The sequence below is a fragment of the Acyrthosiphon pisum genome, chromosome A2 (assembly GCF_005508785.2).
Source record: "Acyrthosiphon pisum isolate AL4f chromosome A2, pea_aphid_22Mar2018_4r6ur, whole genome shotgun sequence".
Taxonomy (NCBI): Eukaryota; Metazoa; Arthropoda; class Insecta; order Hemiptera; family Aphididae; genus Acyrthosiphon; species Acyrthosiphon pisum.
The window spans coordinates 79,276,656-79,303,392 of NC_042495.1; the positions used below are offsets into that span (position 1 = coordinate 79,276,656).

Here is a 26,737-nt window from a genome sequence, read left to right on the forward strand (position 1 = left end):
TGGAAAAAATTTACTTTTGACCCCCCAAAGTACCAACTAGATTCACTTTTCGTATCAGAAAAGGTACTGTTGAAGAAAAATCCCAAGCACTTTTTACTGTCTTAAAACGTGATGACAGACCCAAAAAAAAATAAAAAAAAAAATTAAAAAAAAAAAATAAAAAAAAAATTAAAAAAAAAAAATAAAAAAAAAAAATAAAAAAAAAAATAAAAAAAAAAACACACATCATTGTAAAATCAATACATTCATCGTTCCACTCAGAATCTAAAACAAATACCATTGTAAAACCAATAGCTTCTTCGTTCCGCTCAGAATCTAAAATAACAATAGAAATAATCATTAGGAAATAATAATTATGTGTAATTTCATAATGTTAAATTGTTAAATCTGCATATTTGTTTATCTGCTCCCGTAGAAGTTGTTCCTTTTCCAATATTTTAGATTTTGAGCGGAACGATGAATGTATTGATCTTACAATAATGTATATTTTTATTAATTTTTTATTATTTTTTTTATTTTTGTGTTTGTAATCACCGTTTGGGGCAGTAACACTGCTTTGATTTTTTTCATCAGTATCTTGTTCAATAGGAAAGTAAATCTAGTTGGTCCAAATCGATTTTGTCTTTTGGTGTAACTCTGAAACAAATAACCGTTAGGTACATGAAATTTTCACTGAATGTTTATATTATCATTTTCTATACAGGATAAAATTTTGAAAACATTTTGATTTGTTTTGAACGGATCAGTGTTCAATTGGTTTTTTTTTCTATAAATGTCAATTTTTATTCGTTGGGTCAAAAAACTAGAAAATTTAATACAAGGCTTTTAATATATTGTTACAATGACAGTTGAAAAGTATAAAAAATACATGGTCACAATTTTTTATTATAAACATTTAAAGTTTAAATTTTAATAAAAATGTTAGCCCACAGTATTATATTAGAATATGAAATTACTTATTCAATATTAATTCATTGTCGTACACCTTACAATGAAATATGAAATTTTTATTTTTAACATGTATAATGTAATATTTTTCTGTTTATAGTAGACATTTATCAATACGCGTCAAACATACTGTGGTTAAAAAAATTATCTTATGTAATTATTATTTGTTACATAAAACGCTTCAAATAATAATATAATAATAATCGTTGTCAAAATAGTAAAGCAACTAAAATTCATAGAAATTCTGTTCCTACCAAGATTTCACCTAAATTACCATTGGTAGGTAACTATTTTTAAGCCCATAATTTCTTTAAATCTGATAAAAGTTACGGAAAATTATAAATATAGTATCAACTACTTTATTAATCGATGGATATCAACATATTAATAAAAGTACTTATTATATTTATTTTATATTATTTTTGTACATCGGATAAATATTTTAACTTTAAATACTCATTATTTACTATTTAGTATAGTATTAACTTGTTAATATATATTGTTTAATTTATTTTAATTTATTGCAAAACAATATTTTTCTTTGGAGTATAAAATTTAAAAAAAGGTGGGTAAGTGGATTTCGCTCTGCTGTACAGTAGGTTACAAGTGGGTCACTGTTTAATGGATGGTATTAAATTTGAATTCAATGATATAATATCATTGTATAAGAAAAACGATTCTGAGCGGAGACGGTATGTCAGTCTAGGTATAAGACATAATATTATATTATAGTCTATAGTATTTAAAAAAAATTGACCTATAATAGGTACCTATAATAAATTCCAAATTAATCATATCATAATATCTATTAGGTACTTATAACGCGTTATACATCAACAACAAACCGTGATACTATCATAGATATATAATAGTATACTTTAGAAGTTTCAAGTATACCCAAGAATTATATTATACAATCACAACAAAATAACTAAAATAGTTATTCTAGGTTTTTAATATGTAATTTCGTCCAAATTTATACTTAAAATGACTATAAAAATAAATTGTGTAAATATATTTTTTAGATTTTTTGGTAACAGAATTAATTACTTACGTGAAATCTTGTTTTCAATTTTCAATTCTTAGATACATAAGTTGAACATTTTATAAATTTTTAACTACAAAATAATTATTCAAATTAAAATTTGATAAATTTTGTCAAAATTCGATCTTTAAATGCTTATAAAAAAAAATTGTGCCTATGTATTTTTAATATTTTTCAACTGCTATTGTAACAATGTATCAGGAGCCTTGTATTAAATTAAACACTTTTTGGCCCAACAGATAAAACTTTATTGAATTTAAAGAAAAAAAACTAAAAAAAAATTAAAACTGACAATGTCCGTAAAGAGCTCAAAATAAGTCAAAATATTTTCAAAATTGTATGGTGTATAGGAAATGCTAATATAAACATTCAGTAAAAATTCCATGTATCTGCAGTTATTTTTTTTAAAGTTACAACAAAAACCAAATGCAATTTTGTGAAAAATCGATTTTGCGTAAAAATTCCCGTTTTTCCTTAATTTTTCTTTGGTTTTTCTTGGCGCTTTTGAAAATTACTGGAAAATCTAAATTTTGACCAATGCACCAACGATATTCACTTTCCAAACGAACAAGATACTGAAGTTGAAAAATCGAAGCATTATTTCGACTACTTATCGTGTACACAGACACAAAAAAAAAAAATTAATAAATAAAAAAAAAAAAAAAACACACACATCATTGTAAAATCAATATATTCATCGTTTCACTCAGAATCTAAAATATAATATTTTGTGAATTAAAAAAGTAAGAACTTTATATCGAAAAAAATAGTAATTAATGTAATATCATTTTATTTTTAAATGTTGTTTTGGAATAACTTTGTAAATCATTTTGTAAAAAAAAAATACTTTAAAAATTACTTTTTACTTTTTGATATAGTGAGCTCCTATTTACTAACCTAAAGGGGTAAAAGAATCGCCCTTTTTATAATTGCGTTAATTAATAAAGTTCTTAGGTAATATAAATGATTGTGTTAATTTTAAATACCTAACTGAATATAAGTGTATTTTAAAATATTAGCTATACTAGTTTTTTTTTAAAAATAGGTTAGGTTAGTATTATAATATTTTGTATAGATATTATAACAATTTATTGTCATTAAGATACTTCATTATTCATGTTAAAGTTTCTGTGCATATATAAGAACTTAAGTTTAATAGATTATAAATATACCTACGAATCTTATAAGAAATCGAATACAATTATAGTAAATGTAAAATTATATTATTTACTTACTAAAAAAATGTTATTAATATTTAAAATTATATAATTTCGTTTAAAAACTCCTTTAATAAATGTTTATCTATATATTATAACAATTAAGTGTTATCAAATACATATTATAAACCATAATTGTATTTTTTATATTTAAATTAATTTGTTTATTGTCTACTATGTATTAATTAAATTGTATACTCATACTTCATAAGTTCTAAGTCGTACATAACAATATTATTATGATGACTGATGACTATAAAAGCAATAAATATTAAATATTATTACCAACGCATTATTTTCGTCAGTAAACATTTACACTAATAACTATTGATTATCCATACTTTAATTTTGCTAATAAACTATATTTTATTAGGCAGCATATTCAAACAAACGATATAGATGCCTATCATTCTAAAGATGTGTTATTGTTTATTCAGTACGGATGGATAAAATTTAATTCTAGTCTATGCCTAAACTATAATAATGTATATTTGTCGTATTATGTCATATTATACATAAACACACACACATACTACATACAAGTACAAGTTTAATTTTGTCAGTCAACAACGAAACCTTCATTAATATTGTTATGTATTTTCATATTATTATAATATGTGTTACGAAAGTATAATATTATATTGGGCGATATGAACGAGCGACTGAAATGGTAACAATTATCATCACATTATGTCTTGGGCTTGTCACGGATGACACTTCTCTTATAGGTGTGCCCACGGCCGTGGACGATTTGACACTCGAGTTAATTTATACAAGATTACATAAGCCAAACTACAACTTACTACTAGATCAATATTAGCAAACAATGCTGATTGGTTGATTTGAAGGCACACATGATGCATGTAAAAAGAAAGGTAGATGTGTATATTGTGTATCATATGTACAAGGCGTTATTTATACAAAAATAAAATTTTATTTTATTATGAAAATAAAAATCGTATGAAAATACTATAAATTATTTGAATTTAAATTATTGGAATCATAACTGCACTTAATAAGCCGATGCACTGGGAGACTTTTTGTAAGCTGATGCACTTTGGCTTTGGTAACCTTGTGGTGACTTATACAGTTGACTGGCTGAGGAAGATTGTCCATAAGATTGTTCACTAGTTTCCGCACCATATCCAGATGGGCCCTGTGGTTTCTGATAGCTTGGTTGTTTTGGTGCAGAAGTAGATGATTGTCCATAAGAGTTAGGGGCAGAAGTCTGTCCATAAGATCCGGGAGCAGACGTTTGTCCATAAGATCCGGGAGCAGACGTTTGTCCATAAGATCCGGGAGCAGACGTTTGTCCATAAGATCCGGGAGCAGACGTTTGTCCATAAGATCCAGGAGCAGATGTTTGACCATAAGAGTTAAGAGCAGATGTTTGTCCGTAAGATCCAGGGGCAGATGTCTGGCCATAGGCTCCTGATTCTTTTCCATATGAAGATGAAGCACCATTTTGTCCATAAGCTGACTGTTGTTGTTGGTATGCTTGTTGTGCAGCTTCCTCGGCGGCATTCTGTTCCAAAGATTGAAGAATTTCAGCTGGTATTGGTGGTGGTGTAGGTAAATGAGAGCCCTTAGGAACAAATCCATTTTCATCGGCGGTGTAAGTTACTGTAATGAGCTGTCCATCTTCTCCGGGATAACTGAAAGATCCATAGACAGATTGAATTCCTTCTGGGCCACCTGGCTTAAGTTGACCATACTCAGATACTGAAATGCCATTGCCAGTTTCGTAACTAAAAAAATATTTATGTTATAAAATGTTTATTATTGATTATTATCTTTAAAATATTACCTGTATGAGTAAGATCCATCACCAAGATTTGGTTGGTTCGACTGAGATAGAATAGGGATTACTTCAGGTGGTCCAGCGACATTGCCTGGTGCAAAAGCGTTGTATCCATTACTACCTGGTTTGTAAGAATCGACTGGTGCATTAACAGGTGTAATTGGTCCTTTAACCTCAGGTGGTCCAGCAATATTGCCTGGTGCAAAAGCGTTGTATCCATTATTACCTGGCTTGTAAGAATCGACAGGTGCACTTGATCCTTTAACACTTTCATATTCAGATCCAGATTTTTGGTATAATGTAGACGATACAGGCTTTGGGCGGGAACGTTGGCCATATGATGATTGAGACGCTTGTGATTGGTATTGTGATGATGGTCCAGATGATTGGTATTGCGATGATGATCCAGGTGATTGATATTGTGATGACGGTCCAGATGACTGGTATGATGGCGCAGCAGTCGATTTTGAACCATACGATGCAGATGAAGGTTGATAACTGGATTTTGCGTTTTGGGAATATGTTTGTGCAGCTGGTGTAGATTGATAAGATGCAACGCCAGACTGGTAGTTAGATTGCCCAGCAGCTTGAGAGTATAGCTGTGAGTTCAAAGCAGAAGACTGGTAAGACCCAGAACCAGATGGGTAACTAGACTGTGCACCTTGAGAGAATGCTGGTGATGCTGGACCCGATTGGTATGAACCAGCACCAGATTGGTATGAACCGGCACCAGATTGGTAACCAGACTGGGTGTTTTGAGAATATGATGGTATAGCTGGAGCAGATTGGTAAGATCCAGCGCCAGACTGGTAACCAGACTGTCCAGCTTTTGAGTATTGTAAACTTGCAGGAGTAGACTGATAAGAAGAGACACCAGACTGGTAGCCAGACTGTGCTCCAGATCCTGCTCCAGATTGGTAACCAGAGAATGCGTTAGTTTTGTATGCGGGTGCTGAGGTTGATTGCTGATACGATCCTGAAGTAGATTGATATCCAGCAGCTCCACTACCTTGATATCCAGTCGGAGAGCCAGATGAGTATGCTGAAACTTCAGGGGATTTTTGGTAACTGCCAAAATTTCCTTGATAAGATGAAGAAGGAGAAGATGGCGTAGTCGGAGATCCATAACCAGAAGATGCTTCGGATTCATAGCCTTGTGGATGAGCCGCCGCAAGAGCGACAAATGCAATAAATAAAAACTGAAAAACAATTATTGATACGTATTAAAATATATGTTAACTTATTAGTAGTTACCTTCGAAATCACGTTGTCAATTAATCAATAACATATCAATCTTGGATATATTATTTACAACAATATTATACGATGGTAGGTTTAAGATTAAAAGTTTCAGTGCAGAAATATATTTTTTCATGTCAACTACTCAACTCAATATAGATATTATATTCAGTATAATAGCAAAAATAATACATGGATACATTAAATATAAATTTATTTTTAAAAATCCTATTATCTGAATGTCTGATACTCTTATCAAAACTAATATTTTCTATAGATTATGATAGAATACAATTTTGATTTACTATAAAACATAAATAAATTTAACATAATTATTAATAAAAACTGTTCAAGCCCAAAATAGGTATTGATGTAATTTTGCTTTTTCAATGTATTAAATTTATTTTTGGTTATCAGAAAGTTACAAACAAAATTAGTTGGTATTTTAAAATATTATACATTTTATATGGATTCAAAATTATTTGAACAGTCAAACTATTTACGAACTAAAATTAATTTTTTTCCTAAATTTAATGACGAATTCTTAAATAATATTTTCATGTTACTTATCACTTCTTTATTTAAATGGTTTAATTTCTTAACTTTATTTGTCTGAAATATTTCACAAGTTGGTATAAATGAATAATGGACGAGTCTAGAAACTGTCATTAAAAATAATAATCAATGAATAAAACTGTTATACAGTTTAAATAAAAAACAAATCAAAATTGTTGTTGTATACATAAATTTAATATCGTTTTGGCTACCTACACCTACCTACATAATTATAATTTCATATCATAGGTACCTATATTTATAAATATATATATATATTATGATTATACCAATGTGTAGCTACAGAAATTAATACAAAGTAAAATATCTACAGGTAGATCAAAATCTATTAAATATTACGAGTAAAATAAAAATTGCACATATTAAAAAAAATTATTTTTTTTTTATGCCAATATACTATAGTAAATAAATTATTATTATAGAAATATGAAAATTTTTTTTATAAAGAATTAGTCATGGTTTTATGTTTATTAGGATAATATTATAAAAGTTTTAATGCGTACCTATGTTTTTTAAAATGTTTATTTTGAATAAATTATTCTTGTATGCGATTTGAATACCTACCTTATATTTTAATATTTAATCCAACAGGGATGTTTTAAAATAAACTATAAGCAAAAGATAAAAAATATAAAAATTCAATGCATTTATAATCAGTTGATTTTATAAATTATTTTCTACTGCATGAATTCAAATTTCACCACAAAAAAATAGCACAATTTATATCTATTTTTATTCCGGAAATTGCATATTTTGAAAAATATTAAATTATATATTTAATTTTCGTTCTACTATTGAGCATAATAACTCATAATCAAAGTTATCTTCGACTAAAATAAATGTTTAAACACTTTAATGAGAGTAAATGGATTAATTAAAAAAAAATACTTTAAAGTTTGTGCCTGTTGGACACGTATAGGTACGTTGAATGATTATTTTTCAACAAAGTAATACACGTGTTACAGTGTAACATCTTACAAGACGATATTATAGAAATAAAATATTATAAGACTTTAAAATATCTATCAATAAAATCATAATACAAGACCAATTTTATTTTAGCAGAAAACTATACCGTAACTTGAAACTTTAAGAGTATAAGTTAGCACAAAAATTTTCTGCGAGACGTACGGAGTACCTACATATTAAATGGCTGCAAACGAATGACGGAAAATATTTCACATTTTTATTTCCTGTTTACGAGAACCAAACACAACATTGCAGTTAAGACTATGTAAAATTACGTTTGAAAATATGTTATGTGCCCGTACTCTAAGGAATAGCTGCCGTGTAGGTATTCTGGCGGTACTATTTATACCTACCCACGTGATTTATTGTAATATACATTGAATATAGCTTACCATCTTCATGTTGTCGGTGCGAAATTGCTTGTGTGGTGTGTTGTACTCGGAGCCGCAAGTCTGTGAAAACCAATAGACGACGATAACTGGACTGACGATAGATCGGTACCCGACGTCTATATATACGACGATGAGTCGGGACGATTGCCGAATAGCTATGGTATACGGTTCGCGCGCGTGAAGGAGGTGATGTTCAGCGGCGGCAGTGGCGCTGCCCCTACCCCGGTGACGCCCTGTGGCCAATCCGATTTTGACTTGTGAAGAGAGTAATGTAATTTTTTTTATTACGATTATTATTATTATTATGATTATTTTTTATGACGTGCCGCCGACACGACGACGTCGGCCAAAGACTAATTAGAACGGCCGTGTGTGTGTGTGTGTGTGTGTGTGTGTGACAGGTGTAGGACGATAATATAATAATATTATATGTGCGTACCAATATCGCATAATATTCTGCCTTGATCATCCGATTGATCAATGGGTATATGATGTCTGAAAACGACAGCTCATATATGACCCAGTTCGATGCTGCTCATGATGATGACACCAGGCCGTTTTTTTATGATTTACACGTACACCATATACTACGCACTAAATACACTGCGCGCGTGCTAAAGGATTGCCTCGGCCATGGATAATCATAATGATACGATTGTCGACGTATTCCGATAACGTCGAGGTGATCATTGATCAATAACGTATTTAGTCGTATATTTTCACGGCTTGCAGGTGTTTCGGAACGTGGCTCAAATCGCCAAAATATGTTACCAAAAATAACGTTCATAATAACAACTCGGCGGCCCACATAATATTATCGTCTCGCCCACGGCCCCTGCCGACCGGAACGCGTAAAAACTATGTTTGTTTGTATTTGTATTTTTATTCGTAGATCAAAAGTCAAAACCAGCCAACCAGACTATAATTATTGAAAAAAAGTTTATTTTGAGTATTACAGACTGCAGCATATTTATCGACTTTATGTGAGGTAAATAAACCATTATAATATAGTGATTTACCTATGCGACTGCTAATTTATTTAGTAGGTATTTTATATATATATTTTTTTTAATTTTGAATGAGTATCAACATTATCATATGATAACTGATAATATTTACTTTTTTTTCCATTAAAAAAGATATAAAACGCGCATTTACTGATTTGACGAGAGATCAAAATGTTGACGTTTTATTTTTTGCAAAAGCTTTTGTAACTATTGTACTGTTTTCGAGTAGGACATAATACTATTGTAATATAAAATATTATATAAGTATAATAAGTATATAAGTATATTACACAATAAGGATAACTAAAATAAAAATGCAATATCGTTGCACACTGATGGTTTTTCGAAAAACTTATTTCCAATCGAATGGATCTGATTTCGTATCAACGCATTTGAGAAACCGGTTACATTAATAAGTTATTAAATCAGAGATGTCAATGTGTGATAATCGGTATTATGAAAATGATAATTTAATATAATAATACCATATCATTTAATATTGCATAGAAATGGTAGTTTCCGGTTAAATAGGCATTGTCCTGATCAAAATTCTCAGGCTAATCAATCCTATGCGCATACTTTATAAACACAAATCTATTTAAATCTTGTATACATTAAAACGATTCATTTCCACCCATTAAACAGACAAAAAAAAATACATTTTCGTGGAAATACGATCTATGAAATTTGAGCGTTTAAACTTTTTAAAATTATTAATAAATGCAATGTACATAATAATATATTATGCCATACTTTGTACGAAAATAACATGATTGATATCATAAACACGAGCATTGCTCACACACATAGTAACCGATAATAACTTCTTCGAAGCAACTTAGGTGTAATAGCTGTAGACATATTATCATATACTCATATTAGCAGTTGGTGATTATCCTAATGATTTTTACTATACACGTATAATAGAACTAACGTCTTTCAATTAGGATCGTAAATAAAACGAAACTACAAAGGTTAATTTATTATTATTGTCGACCTGGCAAAAACAAATTATTTTAACAGACACTGTAATCGTTAAGCCGAACAACACGGACAATTTATGTTTCACATCGAAATAAAACCAAAATGCAGTAATTTTTTCAAATTACGAAAAAAACATGTATTTTTACATTATCAATATAATGTTGAATCACGGATACTATACTCTTACATTCAAAAAATTAGTATAAATATAATATGATCGTGGCCCTTAATATAGTTAGGGCCTCAATCATCAACTCGTCTCGCTCACATATCGGCGAAGGATAGTAGGTATATTTATCTGTGGTAAATTTGTAATGAAAACGCATAGTACTCGATAAACGATTCTCAGTGGAGTAAAATTTTAGATGGCTGTCGACAGTTTTTATTAGGTATAGGTACGCTTAGAAATACTATATTGAGATAATTACACCTTCAAAATATCACAATTTTATCATGTTTTTTACTTATAAATTGTAATGCCGCTTTCGAAGCACTCTTCTGACCTAAAAATGTTCACTGCAAAATGTAATAAAAATAAACGTCACTGTAAGATTACGCATACCTATATTCCTTTAAATTATATAAAATAATATATAACTCCGCTAAACACGAAAACTAATAACCGTAAAGGGATAGGATGAAAAATAGCACAGTTGTAAAACCACGCAATAATTATTTCGCTAGATTCTAAAAAGTTCGTAATAATCAGAGGGAACATACTATAAGTATACCTTAATAGATCATGAATTGTTGCATCTTTTACAAATATTTACAAATTTAATAGTTGTAATTTTTATACAGATATTAAAAAACAAGTGGCCTAATGTGTTCTTATTGTAAGATTTCGGGTTTCTAGGTTACTTAGAAGATTTAAAATAAATTACCTATTTAATTCTGTATACACAATTTCTACCAGAAGGAGTGCTCCGATTTCAACATATAATACCTTATCTTTTGGCAAATTGGATTAATATGGTGCTTTAGAGAGGTTTAATTTCGATTTTCACAACAGTTATTTAATGCCATAGGAAAAACCACTAAAAATGGGATTTTAATTTCCAATTCTTTGTGTATCACCATAGAAACGAATAAAAAATTATTATATTATAATATTAATTCAACTTATAAGATATTATAATAAATAATAATAATATAAAATATATTATTTGGTATGCTATCTTTATTTTATTCGTATTATGTTATTACTATCCACATACTTTGTTATTATCTTTATAATTCAATTTTATTTCATAATTGTCGAACTATAATAGTATTTGCTGGAAGTTCTAAAATAAAAAAAAAAAAAAAAAAAATATAAAATATCCAGACTGGCAAACCGTCTCCACACAGAATCGTTTTTCTTATACAATGATATTATATCATTGAATTCAAGTTTAATACAATTCATTATACATTGATACAATTTTAACCTACTTAGGTACTGTACTGCAGACCGACATCCACTTACCCGTTTTTTTTTTAAACTGTCTATAACCGACAACTTTACATAGATAACCATATTTTAGTTTCATATGCATCATTATCAATCAATAATATTACTCATTCTTCCGGCACAATAACGTGATCAATGGCAATTACATCGATGATTATCATCTCAAACATAAAAAGCTTAAGAATAGCATTGAACAAATATTACAGGTATGGAACGTATTCAAATTACATTGAAAATTGACGATGACGTAATATTACCTGTTGGATATATAAAGATAGTTTTAATTACTATTTGAAATCAAATGAAATTCAGATATAGGAAACGAACCGACAGGAGTTCTAAAATCTTTCGAGATAAAACTATGTTCCACGATTATTATTAAAGCATAGACAAATTAAACATAAATCAGTTCGAAAGTTACCTTCGAAATCACATTGTCAATTAATCAATAACATATCAATCTTGGATATATTATTTACAACAATATTATACGATGGTAGGTTTAAGGTTAAAAGTTTCAGTGCAGAAATATATTTTTTCATGTCAACTACTCTACTCAATATAGATATTTTACCGTGAAAAGTCGTGACATAAAAAAAATGAATCATTAATAAACACTTATAGGATTATTCCTTAGACTTATATCCTCCTCGATCATTACCATTCTCTGTAGACCGAAGGTTTTAATTTTAAATGTTCTATGATTTTACAAACTAAACACATTTTAACTGCAGTCTGCAGATAGGTAGGTACAATTTAAAACACACTTTAAAAATACAAATCAACTACAACGGTTTCATATTATTTATATAGGTACATTATGCATACTACATATTATTATAATATATATATTGTGCTTAAACGCAATATTATAACTATCGTATTGTCATATTTTGTAAATAAACTTAATTATTATTAGGTAACGTATTATTTTGTGTTTCTAGTTGGTTTAATACATTATTGTGATAATGTGATGTGGTATTTGAGTATAAACATTTAAAAAATAAATATATGAAAACTTTGAAATTATGTATTTTATTTTTAAATATTAGTATAGATACATGATTGTAAAACAATACATTGATGATAAATTCATAACAATCAACTCTATAATTTATTCTACACAAACGTCGAAAGTGCAAGAGGTCATACTATAACACAATTTATACTATGCTATTAAGTATTATTTACCTAAAACTTACATGGGCCTTGAATAATGTTACCAAATTGAGGATTGTTATCTACTTTGTAAGATCATATTTTCACATTATTCTTCCAAGCCAAACGTGAAAGCTATATATACATAAATTGATTTTTATTCGATCAAATTACTAAAGAAAAATAAATGTATAATAAAAAAAGTGTAGATGTATTGATGTATAATACATTAATACCTACTACAATTTACTAGATGAATATTACAGTTCTATTAAATTATCAATACGATTACATCCTGGCGATTTAAATTGTTGAAATTATAATATAACCTTAAGTCTATTAAGCTTTATTAAAAATAAACATTTAAATACGTATTTTAATTTTGGTACCTTTCAAACACTTGTTTACTTAATGTTTACGTGATACCTATATAATACGACTTAATATAAAACATTTTTGTTACAGCTCTAAATCTCCTATAATTTGAATGTTAATGCTTCACATTCATTTTGAAATATATAAGTATTTATAAATAAAAATAATGTTGAATCGTTTAAATATTTAAGATTAAAAATATGATAGTATAATGAAATGTACCTACCTATGTTCAATAAAAAAACAAGACTAAAAAATTAATAATATTAATGAATTTCTTTGATTATTTTAAATATAAAACTTGTTTAACTATCCACCTATTACCTACAAATATTAGTTAACACCTAATAATACTTATACATGCAAAACACATGACATAATTTCACAGAGTTACATTTTGAGTGCAGTGAAATGATAATCATTATTCATTTCCCGTCATCAACATAGACTTCAATACAATATAATGTGCGTCTACTATTTGTAGATTACTCATTCGGCATCGGGATATTTGCGTATAATTATGATGTAACTATTGCAGGCATACTGAATCAGCTATTGTTTAAACCTATGTTTCACAATGCATTTAAAATTTTAAATGAATAAAATAATTTTTTAAATCATAGAACTCTGATATCATAGGAAAAGCCGGGTAAACGACTATATACAACTCATAATATTATATATCTCATTGTACAACTGCAAACTTCATATATTTACACACTATAAAATGACTTCATACAAAGTATTTACTGCTTGAATGAAATAGTTTTATGAATATTCATCGACAGCCGCTGCAATTGACTTGCACTGTCAATTTTAACTAAACACATTTTATGATTGTTCATTGTCATCAAGTACTTTCCTCACAGCAGAATATAATATAATAACAATAAAATGTTAAGTATGAGTTAACAAATAATTCATATTTTTACGATAATGCGTTAAAATAACAATCCATTCATAATAGTTGGTGTTAACATATTTTAGCATTACAATTTAAAACATAATCAATCAGACAAACAAACGAATGATGACACACGTTACATAACCGTTGAAAACAATTTTTAAATCAATTTATTGATACAATTATATTACTATTTTCACAAATTGATTCAATAATACTAGCATTTTCAGTTTGAAAGGAAATTAAACTAAAATCTAATATTCTATAATTATTTTATTAATCTTTATCTATTGAGATCTAGTAAATAACTATATATAAGCATCTCATTTTTTCACAATTGTTTTGTTTAACTAACATTATTTAAATTTTAAGCTGACTAACTTTTATTTTATTTTTTATAAAACAATAAGTATATTTTGTTCACTGATTTATAATATCAATGATAATTTGTTTTTGTATAATTGAATGCTTGTAAATTTACTGTCTTTAAAATATTTAAAATTTGAATACAATATATTATTATATATAGTCATATAGCCATATATAGGTAATGCAAAAAGTTAAATTATCTAAAAACAATTAAAAGTAAATAATCTACAATTCATTATACTTGGGTATTATTAATTTAATGAAATATACCTATATTCTATGCACACGTTGGTATTATTGACCAATTTACTTTAACAACTTAAATCATATTTGCAGTATTGCAGAGGTAGATAAAAAACTTATTTGTTTCATAAAAATTATATTTTAAAAACTTAAATTACAGTAAAATATATTATATGTGTAATTCATATTTATATGACTTATAAAATTTAAGTTAAAACTATAACTATAGTACAATTATAATACCAGTTGATAAAAATAGAATTGTATTTAATCGTTAAACGTAATTATATTGTGTTCCGTGAGAAATTATTATAATAATTCACAAATGGTTCATGAACACAAGTAATATAAAGTAATATTAGAAAATATTTGTATATATTATACAACATTTAATTAAACATTAACCAACTTTCAGTTCATTAAATCGACAGTTTTCATTTTATTGGCACGACGACGTAACGTCATATATTTATTTAACGAACCATCTCTCGATTGCGATCAACGACCACTTTCAAAATCGATGTTATGTGTGAGTTTTATTTAAATGTATATGCTTGTAAATTTATTTTTATGCGAATAACTCAGCTAATATCTGGTACACCGAAGGAACATCAAAATTAAAATTTTAAAAAACCGTGAGCAAAATTCGCCGTCTTAGCGAATAAGTCGTATTGACTCGATGAATAATACACGTAGGTAAAAATAAGACACGTGTATAAGAAGTACAATCTATAATAACGTGACCGTCGAAGGTGTCTAAATAATAATAACGACATCAGAAGTCCATTTATTAATTGCCATTGATGTTATTTATTTCACTCAGCAGTCGGCCGTTGAATATACCGAACAAGCTTCCTGTGGTGCACAGTGATCGTCACGTACAAGCACGCGATATGTATCATTACCTACGCCATTATAATAACACTATAATATAATATAATATTAAAGACTTTGACGTATACACTCTCTCTCTGTCTGTCTCTCTCTCTCTCTCTCCCGGTGAGTGATGATAGTGCTATAATACACGACTACCGCCGAGGCCGGATAATCGTCGACCATCGTTGTCGGTCTATGATATGGCGGTGTTTTGATTACATAGACGGTAGCCTCACATTATAATATTAAGTACATACCTGCTCATCGGCGCAAATTGGGTTTTGCTTAGGCGGGAGCTTTATCACCCCACCCCCCTAATCTACTGTTTTATTATTATCTAATTAATTACTCGACTGTTCAGTGTCCTGCGGCTGTACACGCGCTGCAGTTAACAAAAAAAAGTTGTGGAGGTTTGGGGATAATTAATATTTAAAAAGATATTAACAATAATGATGTGGTCATTATTATCGATAATCATAGTTTCAAACGATTGTCGTGATGTCTAAGATAACCAATGCAATTTTCGATTGTTATTAACGATTAAAATAAGATATACCTATGTATATAAGTACCTACTACTGTTCCTAGAAAAGTCATTATAAAACTTACTGTTTGAAAAATATATTACTCTAGATTTACTGTGGACAATGTGTGGAGGAGGGGCAAAGCTTTGGGATTAAGTAAGTTCCCACACGAAACATAGCAGGTAAGAAGCTACATAATAATATGTAAGTTCCTCAAAAAAAAATACACCCATAGCCACAAGAACATTTTTTTTTAATTTGAACTGAAAATGTGTTTGTTTTTGTGTTGCATAATTAAGTCTAATTCAATTTATGAATATTATATAATATTATATTATATGAACTTAAAAATTGGTTTTTACTTTTTTTTTGTGCAACACAAAAACATACAAAATATTTTAATCGAACCACCAACAACGTTTAAGTTGTCAGTCTTAACTCATAAATCTGAATAAAGTTGGAAAGAAATTATTATTCGTTATACTTATTTTTCGTGTGGGAATTTACGTACGGATGTATATTTTTTATGAAGGAACTTGCGTATGCATGGATGATTTTTACCTGCTGTGTTTCGAGTAAGAACTTACATTGGCTCAAAGCTGTGAAACTCGGTTTACGGTGTAAAAAAAAAGACAGGGCTTCCCTGCTTTTGGGGATCTTGCTTTGATTTTATATCCCATTTGGGCCTATCCTCATATAGAGTATTATATACGCTGCAGAGAAACACATCAAACAATCGGCTGGAATTCGAACGTCATGATAATAATAAATAACAATAATAATATATCGGTCAGCCCGTTGCAGTTCATCGTCGTTCCGACTGGGGGCGGATAATAGAAATAAATAAATCGTACCATTACGAAGCGATTATTATTGCTCTGTATATTATATTATATTACATGATGGCGGCGGAGGAGTAGAACGGACCTGCTGCAGCAGAGTATTTTAATATTAAATATTGTGCTCTTCGCCTTGTGAATCACCTTGTCGATCATCACGAGCGCCGCGGATCGGCCCAGGGAAAATTAGCGAATATACCTACGCCGAACAGCCGCCACTCGACGCTCAGAATATTATTCCGAACGAGCGCGCGCGCAACATGTACTTGCGTGACATCGATAGGCCGCCGCCGCGCTCTTGTAATAATACCTATAGGTACCCTATATATGATAAAAAAATTAAATTAAAACGCCGTTCGGTACATGTAAGTACTTAGCGTATGATAATAGCAATAATTGTAGTAATAATATTATGTATATCAACTATATTATATCAAGAGAACTGGTTTTTTTTTACTATTATTATTCTGAAGGTGTCGAATGCACGAGCCCCGTACGTGCATGACGTAATAATATTATAAATAAGTCATCTCGATACCGAGCGCATGGTAAATTGGGTTTCGTTATAAGTCATATATATATATATATATGTATGTATAATATTGAATCTGATGGTACTCCGTAATTTATTATACAGGTACCAAGTACAATACACGTCAATTGGAAAAAAAAAATGTAAAAAGTCGTGCGGACAGTACGGCACGGGACCGTATAATATGTACTCCATATAATATCGCCCCAACAGAACATATTATAGTATAGTTAAGTGGCCAGTGTAGGTACCTAGATCAAAAGTTGTTTAGTTTTAGTTGCGCCCAACACAATACGATTTCGTATAGTAAAAGTTAAAGTCGTTGTAGACGATGCACTTGTGGTTTTTTATTTATTTTTTATATAATGTACAAGCAGTAGGCGTTGCCCGCAGCGATAAATGAATCCCCGCGAGTTGGGCAATTCACCCGTGGCGGATAGTGTGATAAACTGATGAGTAACTTTTTTTTTTTCTTGTACGTGAACCAATTGCAAGCAGAAATAAACGAATAAGTGGTTAATATTATTAATAGCGTGGAAGCCACCCTTTAAATAGCTGGTTTGATCTATATTGTCCAAACGGGTGGCACACGATTCCGCACAATATACCTTGTTACCTACCCGATTCCGCACATTTTCGTAATACAAAAGATTTTTTTTATTTAATCCAAATTTAACACGATTCCGCATAAAAATTGTTGTGACGTTGTCAGTTATGAGGAAAAATAATTATAATAATAATAAATAAAACAATTAATAATTAAAAATATATATACTCCATTGTTGAAGTAAAAATAAAATAATACATTATAATCAAATTAGTTAAAATAAATAATTAAAATAAATAGTTCATTCATAAAATATTAATTTTCCCTTGATATCGAAGACCAACTTGTGATACAAATTGAATGATAATTATAATAACAATATTTAAAACACAAAAATGCGATAACAATATATGCGTACGAACGGGTATCGAACAGATAACTGATGAGTCCAGATAAAACATGTATGTAATACACTGTAGACTTTTCAGATAAGCTAGTATTTGAGGAAAAATCAAAATAATGTTATAATCTTAAATGACTTATATGTAATATTAATATCAACCATTTTTATGTTTAAAATATAATACAATTGGCAGCGTCGCAAATTAGTTTTGTGCGGAATCGTGTGATGTGGAATCGTGAATCGCCGGTCCAAACCTTCCTGAATAGTTAAAATTGGTCGAGTATTTTTTGTTTCTATAATCCTAGGCCATACAGTTTGCCTTTTATTTATAATGGATTAATACCTGTGACTACTACTGTAATACTTTTATGACCCATTTGAAATCCCAAATAAATAATAATATTTGTGGAAAATTTTGTGCATTTTTGTTAAATATGTATTAGACCATACATATTATTATAATCGATAATTTCCGTTTTGCTTCAGTTGAAATATTCTCTATATTGTATTTTGCCAAAATGTTTATGGTATACAAATGATAAACCTCAACCGTACACTTTACTTATTGCTCTAATACAAGCGGAATAATAGCTGTTACTTAATTTGACATAATATCCATATATTATAATATAACGAGAATGACTGATTCATAACAACGCAGAGCTGAACCAATTAAAGCTATCGATTTGAAATTTTGAGGGTAGATTAAGGGTATAAATTAGTATTTATTTTTTATTGGTTAATGCAGCAAGTTACACCCAAAAGGAGTCGAACAATCATAATTTGCCATTTTTTACGGTCAACAATAAGTTCACGGGATCAGCTAATATAATATATAGAATAGCTTTATTAATTTAAATGTCAAAATATAGTACAATAAGTATAGACAATTATATCCAATCAAAATATTTTTTTTACTATCTGTAACCAATGGCCACCGCATACAAAACAATATTCGACTTTCGTGAGCACTGAGCCGAAACAAAATGCATGTGTTTTATTGGGAAGACAGATTGACACCGAAAACGCTGTCGACGCCTGGCGTATTGATGGTTAGGTGGATTCCCCCTACGTGGAGTCGGGATACTATTATCAGCTTGTATGTATTTTTCTGAAATTTCGTATACGTTTTGCTTTGAGTAAAGTGTATTTGAATGTATTTGATAATATTAGTAGAAATTGCACCTACCAACGTATACAGTTAGCTATAGGTACCAGCGAATAAAGTTTCGATAGCAAAATTAATTAAAAGTAAAATAACCAATATAGAACTATATTACGAGTATCTTGAATCGGAAGGTACGAATCGTTTTCACCAGAGCACGCTTTGTTAATATATTTCACCAATAGTGTTATATTGGTTGAAAACCCAGTTACCCCGAGTTTTATCTATTATATCTTTTATATCTATTGATATAACTTTTATTCAAAATAGTACAGTATAGACGTATAGTAAGTTGTATATAAAACGGACAAACATTCATTTTTAAATATAGGTACTATAGAATATTATGTAGTGTAGTAAGATTGGATGTAAAATACTTTATTAGCGTCTAACATTGTGCAAAATCCAAACTATCTCAAGGTACGGACTTGAATCATATGAGTACTACGCACTAATGTTCTGATGGTGTGATTCTATATAGTCGTTTAAAAGATTTTTTAAAAACCACCGTACATTGACGTCAGAAATTGCATTATTGCCCTGGCCTCCCTGGCCTTGTGCGTCATTTCATTCCATAACACACATATACATATAGGTACTGGACATTTCTTTTAAATTAAAATTCTCAATGTCACGAAAATTACTATCGTTATTGTAATTATTTTTTATAATATGTTTTAAGTCGTTACAAGTTCTATATTATTTTTTACTATATCTTTATCGTTTTTTACTTTTTTGAATAACGATAGAAATAAGTTTCATAAAACTAAGTAGAATAGTTTTCTGAGAATTTATATATTCAGGATATGTTTCCAAGTGTGCTTCTTTTTATAATTTATTAGTTTATCAAAGTTCTTTTTTTTTCAAATTAAATTTTAGTGTAGGTACAGTATATTTACTATTTAGTATTTACTACAGGACAATTATTATTATTATTATCATTATTTTTTATTTTTTACAAAATGATTACTAACTAGATAATTATAGGTAACAGTAAAAATATAATGTACCTATTTTCAAAACATTGGTTTTATATTAATTTCAAATTGTATGCAAAAAAAAAAATGTTTTCATAAAAATCATTTTTGTGTTGACTGGAGTTCAAAAAAAGGTCCTGTTTATGTTATATACTGTACAATATGGTTCACCTACTGTATAATATTATCATTGAACTCAAGCTACTTAATAAATAATTATAAAATCGAATAAAATGTTAAAACATTATTATTATACAATTAACGGGCACGCCTTAGGTGGGTACCTACACATCATCCTAGAAAGGCATCATGCCCACTCCATTAAGTGTGATTAGTGTGAATATTTTTTTTCGCACTCGGATCTCTGCAGTTATTATGTGCTCGTCATCAACAATGTTGCGTAGCAGGTGAGTATATAATATTATATAGAAAAGAATTAGATGCAAATATTCAAGTACCCATTGATCACGCGCGAAGTGATCGAATTTATTGATTTATGTTAAATATTTTCTATTTTCACACGAATAAATGACACGTAAGACACCGTCTAAACTATCATATTATAACAATATATACGTATACACAATACTGCACAACTTGTCAACAATATTATATTTACGTATTTTGTATTATATAATAATAATATCATATATATTATAGGTAGGTACTTATTAAAGTATAATAAATTATATATTGTTGTATTATATATTATATTGAAAAATTAGAAGAAAAAAAAGATCTAAGAATAAGACGTGGTGGTGAGCTTTCCAACGACGATGAAGTCTAGTACTTGGGAGGTCCTAGTGTTCGCTGCATAGGGGGCAACTGAAAGTACCGGCCTTGCTGGTTGTTCGGCACGTACCACATCTGTTGCGGCTCAATGCTGAACTGGCGAACCGTTCCAGGACGTTGCTGCTGGTTGAAAGTCAGTTGTTGCTGGTTGAAAGGTGGTTGCTGCTGGTTGAAAGGTGGTTGCTGTACCGGTCTTGCGTTGAACTGAGGTTGTAGCTGTAGCTGTAGCTGCTGCTGTTGCTGTTGCTGTTGATACCCGCCGGGTACCAGCCTTTGCAACACTGGCACGACCTTTGGCTGAGTCTGGATGGCCTGGGGTACCGCCTGTAGGACGGGCACGACGGACGGCGCTGCCGATCTGGGTGGTTCAAACCTCTGTATGACGGACTGCTGCTGCTGTTGCTGCGGTGTAGGTCGCGGCTGCGGTCCCGGAGTCGGGTATGCTGATTGCAGTTCCGGAACGGGTTGGCCGCGGAACTGTTGGTAATAGTCTTGGGGATTACCGGCTGACGGACCCTGAGATTGGTCGGCCGTCGCGACCGATGCGCGGACGATCATTTCCAACGGTTTTTCGGTTGGCCCACGGCCCACAAACAACACGTTCTGCGATTGTTCCGCCACGTCATTGGCCGCTTGACCTGCGCTGACCTGTTCTGCCGCCGACGGCACTTGGGGCTGTTCCGGTAACTGCACTTGGGGCTGCTCCGATGATCGCACTTTGGGCTGCTCCGATGACTGCACTTGAGGCTGCTCCGATGACCGCAATTGTGGCAGCTCCGAAACCGTTTGAAGCTGCTGCTCCGACCGCGCTTGTCCGCCATCGTCTGACGAATCGGAGTTGGCCAACTTGAACTGCGGTCGGGCGAAGGCGGTTGTCTGGGGGACGTTCTTGTACGCCAAACTTTTGGGCAAGTTGGACGCCGCAGGCGGACCAACGGGGAGATGTGCGCCGTATGCTCGGAACCCGTCTACTCCCGCGGTGTAGGTCACCTCTATTGGTACGCCTTCCGGAGAGATGTACTTGTACGATCCGACCACCGAGTTCGCTTCGTTTTCCGTTCCCTTGTTCAACATAACGCCACGTTCTTCCGCGAAAATGCCATTTCCGGTTTCATATCTGCAGCATATAAAATATACATCATATAATATATGTAGGTATGCATATAGGTATATATATAGGTATAAACCAACAGGAATTAAATTAACTGGATTAAACACTGCACAAATAATATTCAGCTACTGCAAACTTACCGCGAAATTTACGTGAGAATAAAATAATGCATGTGATAATATAGATGTTCGCAGATACCCTACAGATAAAAGTGGATACTTAGCTTAGACGGATATATAGGATATCTCCTGAACCCTGATTCCTGCTACTATATAATGTGAATTAAATATAACTGCAGTACCAGTACCTAAATAGGTACATAATAAAATCTCGTTTCTAATAATATGTCTCATTACTTTTCTTGACCATTATATTTTACTGTATACAACGAAGTTTATAGACCACGTCAGAGAAAGTGGCAGGGTAGTAAGTAACTACATAATATTTTATCATATTATAAGATCCAATCTATATCTTTTAAATGTATATACTTTAGTTACTATAATATTAATTTAACTGAACGTAAAATATTATTTAGATTTGGTACTTAATAATAATTATATTATAAGTACCTACATAGATACGGTTGCATTGTGGTCTAAAATATAAGTTAAGCTGGACAAAATTAAAAATAAAACAAATGACACTCAAAAATATAAATTCTGTATGTTGATATGTAAGTTACATTATATTATTTGTCTAGATATTTTGAGGGCAACAATAATAATAATAAAACAGTACAAACATATAATAATGAAACAGGTATTATTCTACTTCTTGTCTGTATATCAGGTTGGGACAAAAATATGTTATATTTGGAATCGGTAGATTATAACTTATAGACGATCAATTTATCATCAGTTTATTATTTATTAGACAACTTTTTTTCATTGCCTATTTTTGATGCGCTAACCTTAATATGTTTTAAAATTATATGCAATGGTGGACAGGTAATGGGTATGATTCACATCAATCAAATAAGCAAAATGACTTTTCAAACAAGTTCCTCAGTCTATTTGCTCTTATATATTTATATTTTATATATATATATTCTATGTACAGTATACTTAACTTATAAGCGATATTAAGTCTAAATCCTATCCTTTATTAGACATTTCCATATTATCAGTTAAAATAATAGTAAAATAGCCCTATTATGTGGAAAATAATTAATATTATTGCTTGAAAAATATTAATCAATTCAAAATTGACATTTTTAACTTGTGACAAATTTTTTTGCAACATTGTAACAAATGTATACCAAAACTGTGTTAAAAATATATTCTGTGGCAATTTTTGTATAGTAACTAACGGATTTTTAAGGTTATTAAATTGTTGTTATTATGTTTTACAATTATTATAAAGTTATTCTTTTTCCTGATATCATAATATTATGAAAATTATATTATACTTAATTCATAAATAACTAATGTTAGCTAATTTTATTCATCCTAAATCGTAATCATAAAATCCCACGATAGAAACTAATTCCTCATTCATATCTAACTATGCGATTCCTCAATACTCATGTTTTCATGTTTATTTCATCTAACCAACCGTAACCTCTAAATTGTACAACACGTTATTACGTCCAGCTTCCCACGCCATCGTCATTTTCTAGTGATAAAAAATTATTTTAAAAATGTCAAGATCTATGTACATACTTACATTGAATAACTATTTGAATATTTTTTTATAAGATATTAAAATAGCTTATTGTTTGTATATAGGTATTTGTAATATATTAATAAACAATGTTAACTGTTAAATAATACTATATTAATATGCTTAATGACTAATATGCATATTTCTCTTTGTTCACATATTTATAATATTTTAAATTGTAAATAATAAATATTTAAGTTTGGTCAAAATAATATTTACGCATTGAAGAAAAGTAAAAATTGTGTTAATCAATTTTAGTAACATTTAAAGGATACATACATTTTTTTATTGTCACTATAACACTATATGTAAATCATATCCATTATCCATATAAATACTCGTTTTTTTATAATGTGCAACATAAACAGTTAACGAAATGGGCGGAATCAAACTGGTACAGGGCCAAGAAAAATCGCATCTTTTTAGTTTATTAACTATGTGGTGCTTAAATAAAATCATATAATTAATTTTAAAATCTCACTTGAAGTTATAATCACCGTCCAATGAATTTTCTCTAGCGTACAGGTATATTGGCACAAAATCTGGCTTTAACTCATTAGCTACTTGCTCTTGGGAGTTTTTTGCAGGTGAAGAATTCAATGTTTGTGGTTTTTGTTTTAATGGATCAGCTGCCACTGACAAACACGTCACGATCAAACCCATCAAGGTATATTTCTGAAAGTAAATTAAGCTCTAAAATGAATGTTATATGTACCAATGCACATAATGTACAATATGTATAGTACGACTATGAACCAACTACTATTATTTATTAGTTACACCCCCATATGACTATGTTTTAAACGTTAATACATTAACGGATGTTCGATGATTATCTCGTTAAAAGTGGTATGATTATTATGATGAACGTTGAAACTTAGAATTAATTATAAGTTGTAAATAAATTCAGTAAAACGTATATAAGTGTTGATTAGGATATGCATATAAATTATAATATTTATACATAAATATAATTAAAAAAATTACTCACAAATAAAAATAATGATTCAACACTATAATGCATTTTACTTAACACGTCTTCATCAATATAATAACGTATGTAATAAAAATCAAGAATATTTTAATATTAAACAACGAAAACCTTAACTTAAAAGAATAAAACGATAGTTTTAATCATTGTTTAGAATATAATATTCTAATAATTATTAGTAAATTTTAAGTAAAGAGTAGTAAAATGTCCAAACGAAAATCAAAAACACATTTTACTCGTAAAGATAATATAAATTAATAATATAAGATAAAATTATTAACGTTAAAAAATATTACTCACCAGAAGCTCCATAGTTTTTGTGTTATATTTTAGAACCATTTTGGAACTGCGAGAGAGAGATTATTGTTTTTACTTTCTTCTCGTCGAGCCTATTTATATGTATGTAAACTCACGGCCAAGGTCAGGTTACAAGTTCATGTTACATCCGAGTATCTGGAATGGGTAGGGTAGAACCACTTCCTTCGAATAATATCCAGGCCTATGGTGGCGATGCATTACTTTGGGCGAAAGAAGTAGGAAATTAATACAGAAACGTGTGGGTATTATGCAATAACTATAATATACGGCAGCCGCGTCCAGTGCAGAGGTTAACGACACTCAATTATTATTGTTGCTCACAAGACGCCGAAATCATATATATCTTAATCCCGAGGCGATTATTATGAGGAAAAACTGGTCATCGCCGATGATCCGCGGTATATTATCATGTCCCACGTCCGTTTTGAGTGTTTTATTTGATATATATAGAATATAGATAGATCGTAGTAGATAGGCAGGTACATCGCGGTAAATTATTATTCTAGTACACGAAACGCGTCAGTTTTTTAATTAAAGTGTAAAACGTATCCACAATGTTTTGTCGTAGCATTGAAATCAATTACTTTTACTTTGTACGTTTCGTAAATAGTGCGCATGGCTCTCAATTTTCGATAGCTATACCATCTGATAACAATAATATTAACGATGTTAGAAATCCGAGGTAATAATAAAAATATAGATAATATATAGGTACAGTTTACCTAATCTTGTGTAATATTATAAAATCGTTTGTTTACAAAATTTTACGTTTAAGATTAATAGCCTCAAGCGTCGATCTACAATTATAGAAATCGTATCGTAATATCCTCTTATTAAAACATTTTTTTTTATTACCACGAACACATACGTTGCGATGAAACACGCTCCTATCATAATCATCTTCGTTTATGTTCTTAGAAGAAGTACCGCACATTTAACATAACGTGACGACCTGATTTGCTTAATATAGTGACGATGCAAATCGGATAGATTTATTACACATATATTTTATTATTATTATATTCGTTGCATTAAAATTGAAAAAGTCTCAAAAACGCTTTTAGTCACATAATCACATTAACTCGTATTATTCAATTATATAGCTAAATTATTATTTTTAAATTGCACTTTCAAAAACAATTTTTTGTAAAACATTCGGATACTCAGAAGCTATTTGAAGGATAACGGATTTTCAACTATATATTTAGCTAAACATACTTATTAGTTATTGATGATAAATAATTATGACGATACTAATTTATTATAGAAACTAATATCAATCTCAACAACGTTTCGATTATTTATCTACGTGAGATG

At 29.9% G+C, this 26,737-nt stretch overlaps 2 protein-coding genes across 2 annotated transcripts; both read right to left on the bottom strand.

Annotated features, from left to right (window-relative positions):
- Nucleotides 1-4,068: 4,068 nt before the first annotated feature.
- On the bottom strand, nucleotides 4,069-8,337 carry LOC100167306 (RR1 cuticle protein 6). Its single transcript, XM_001946123.5, has 3 exons — nucleotides 8,188-8,337; nucleotides 5,018-6,210; nucleotides 4,069-4,958 (listed from the first exon to the last, which is right to left on the bottom strand). Exons 1-3 carry the CDS (start codon nucleotides 8,194-8,196, stop codon nucleotides 4,223-4,225), a joined length of 1,938 nt encoding a protein of 645 aa, XP_001946158.1. The 5' UTR covers nucleotides 8,197-8,337; the 3' UTR covers nucleotides 4,069-4,222.
- A 12,655-nt stretch (nucleotides 8,338-20,992) lies between these two features.
- Nucleotides 20,993-25,469, bottom strand: cprr1-5 (RR1 cuticle protein 5). Its single transcript, NM_001172265.1, has 3 exons — nucleotides 25,403-25,469; nucleotides 24,593-24,786; nucleotides 20,993-22,452 (listed from the first exon to the last, which is right to left on the bottom strand). Exons 1-3 carry the CDS (start codon nucleotides 25,439-25,441, stop codon nucleotides 21,327-21,329), a joined length of 1,359 nt encoding a protein of 452 aa, NP_001165736.1. The 5' UTR covers nucleotides 25,442-25,469; the 3' UTR covers nucleotides 20,993-21,326.
- Nucleotides 25,470-26,737: the final 1,268 nt, after the last annotated feature.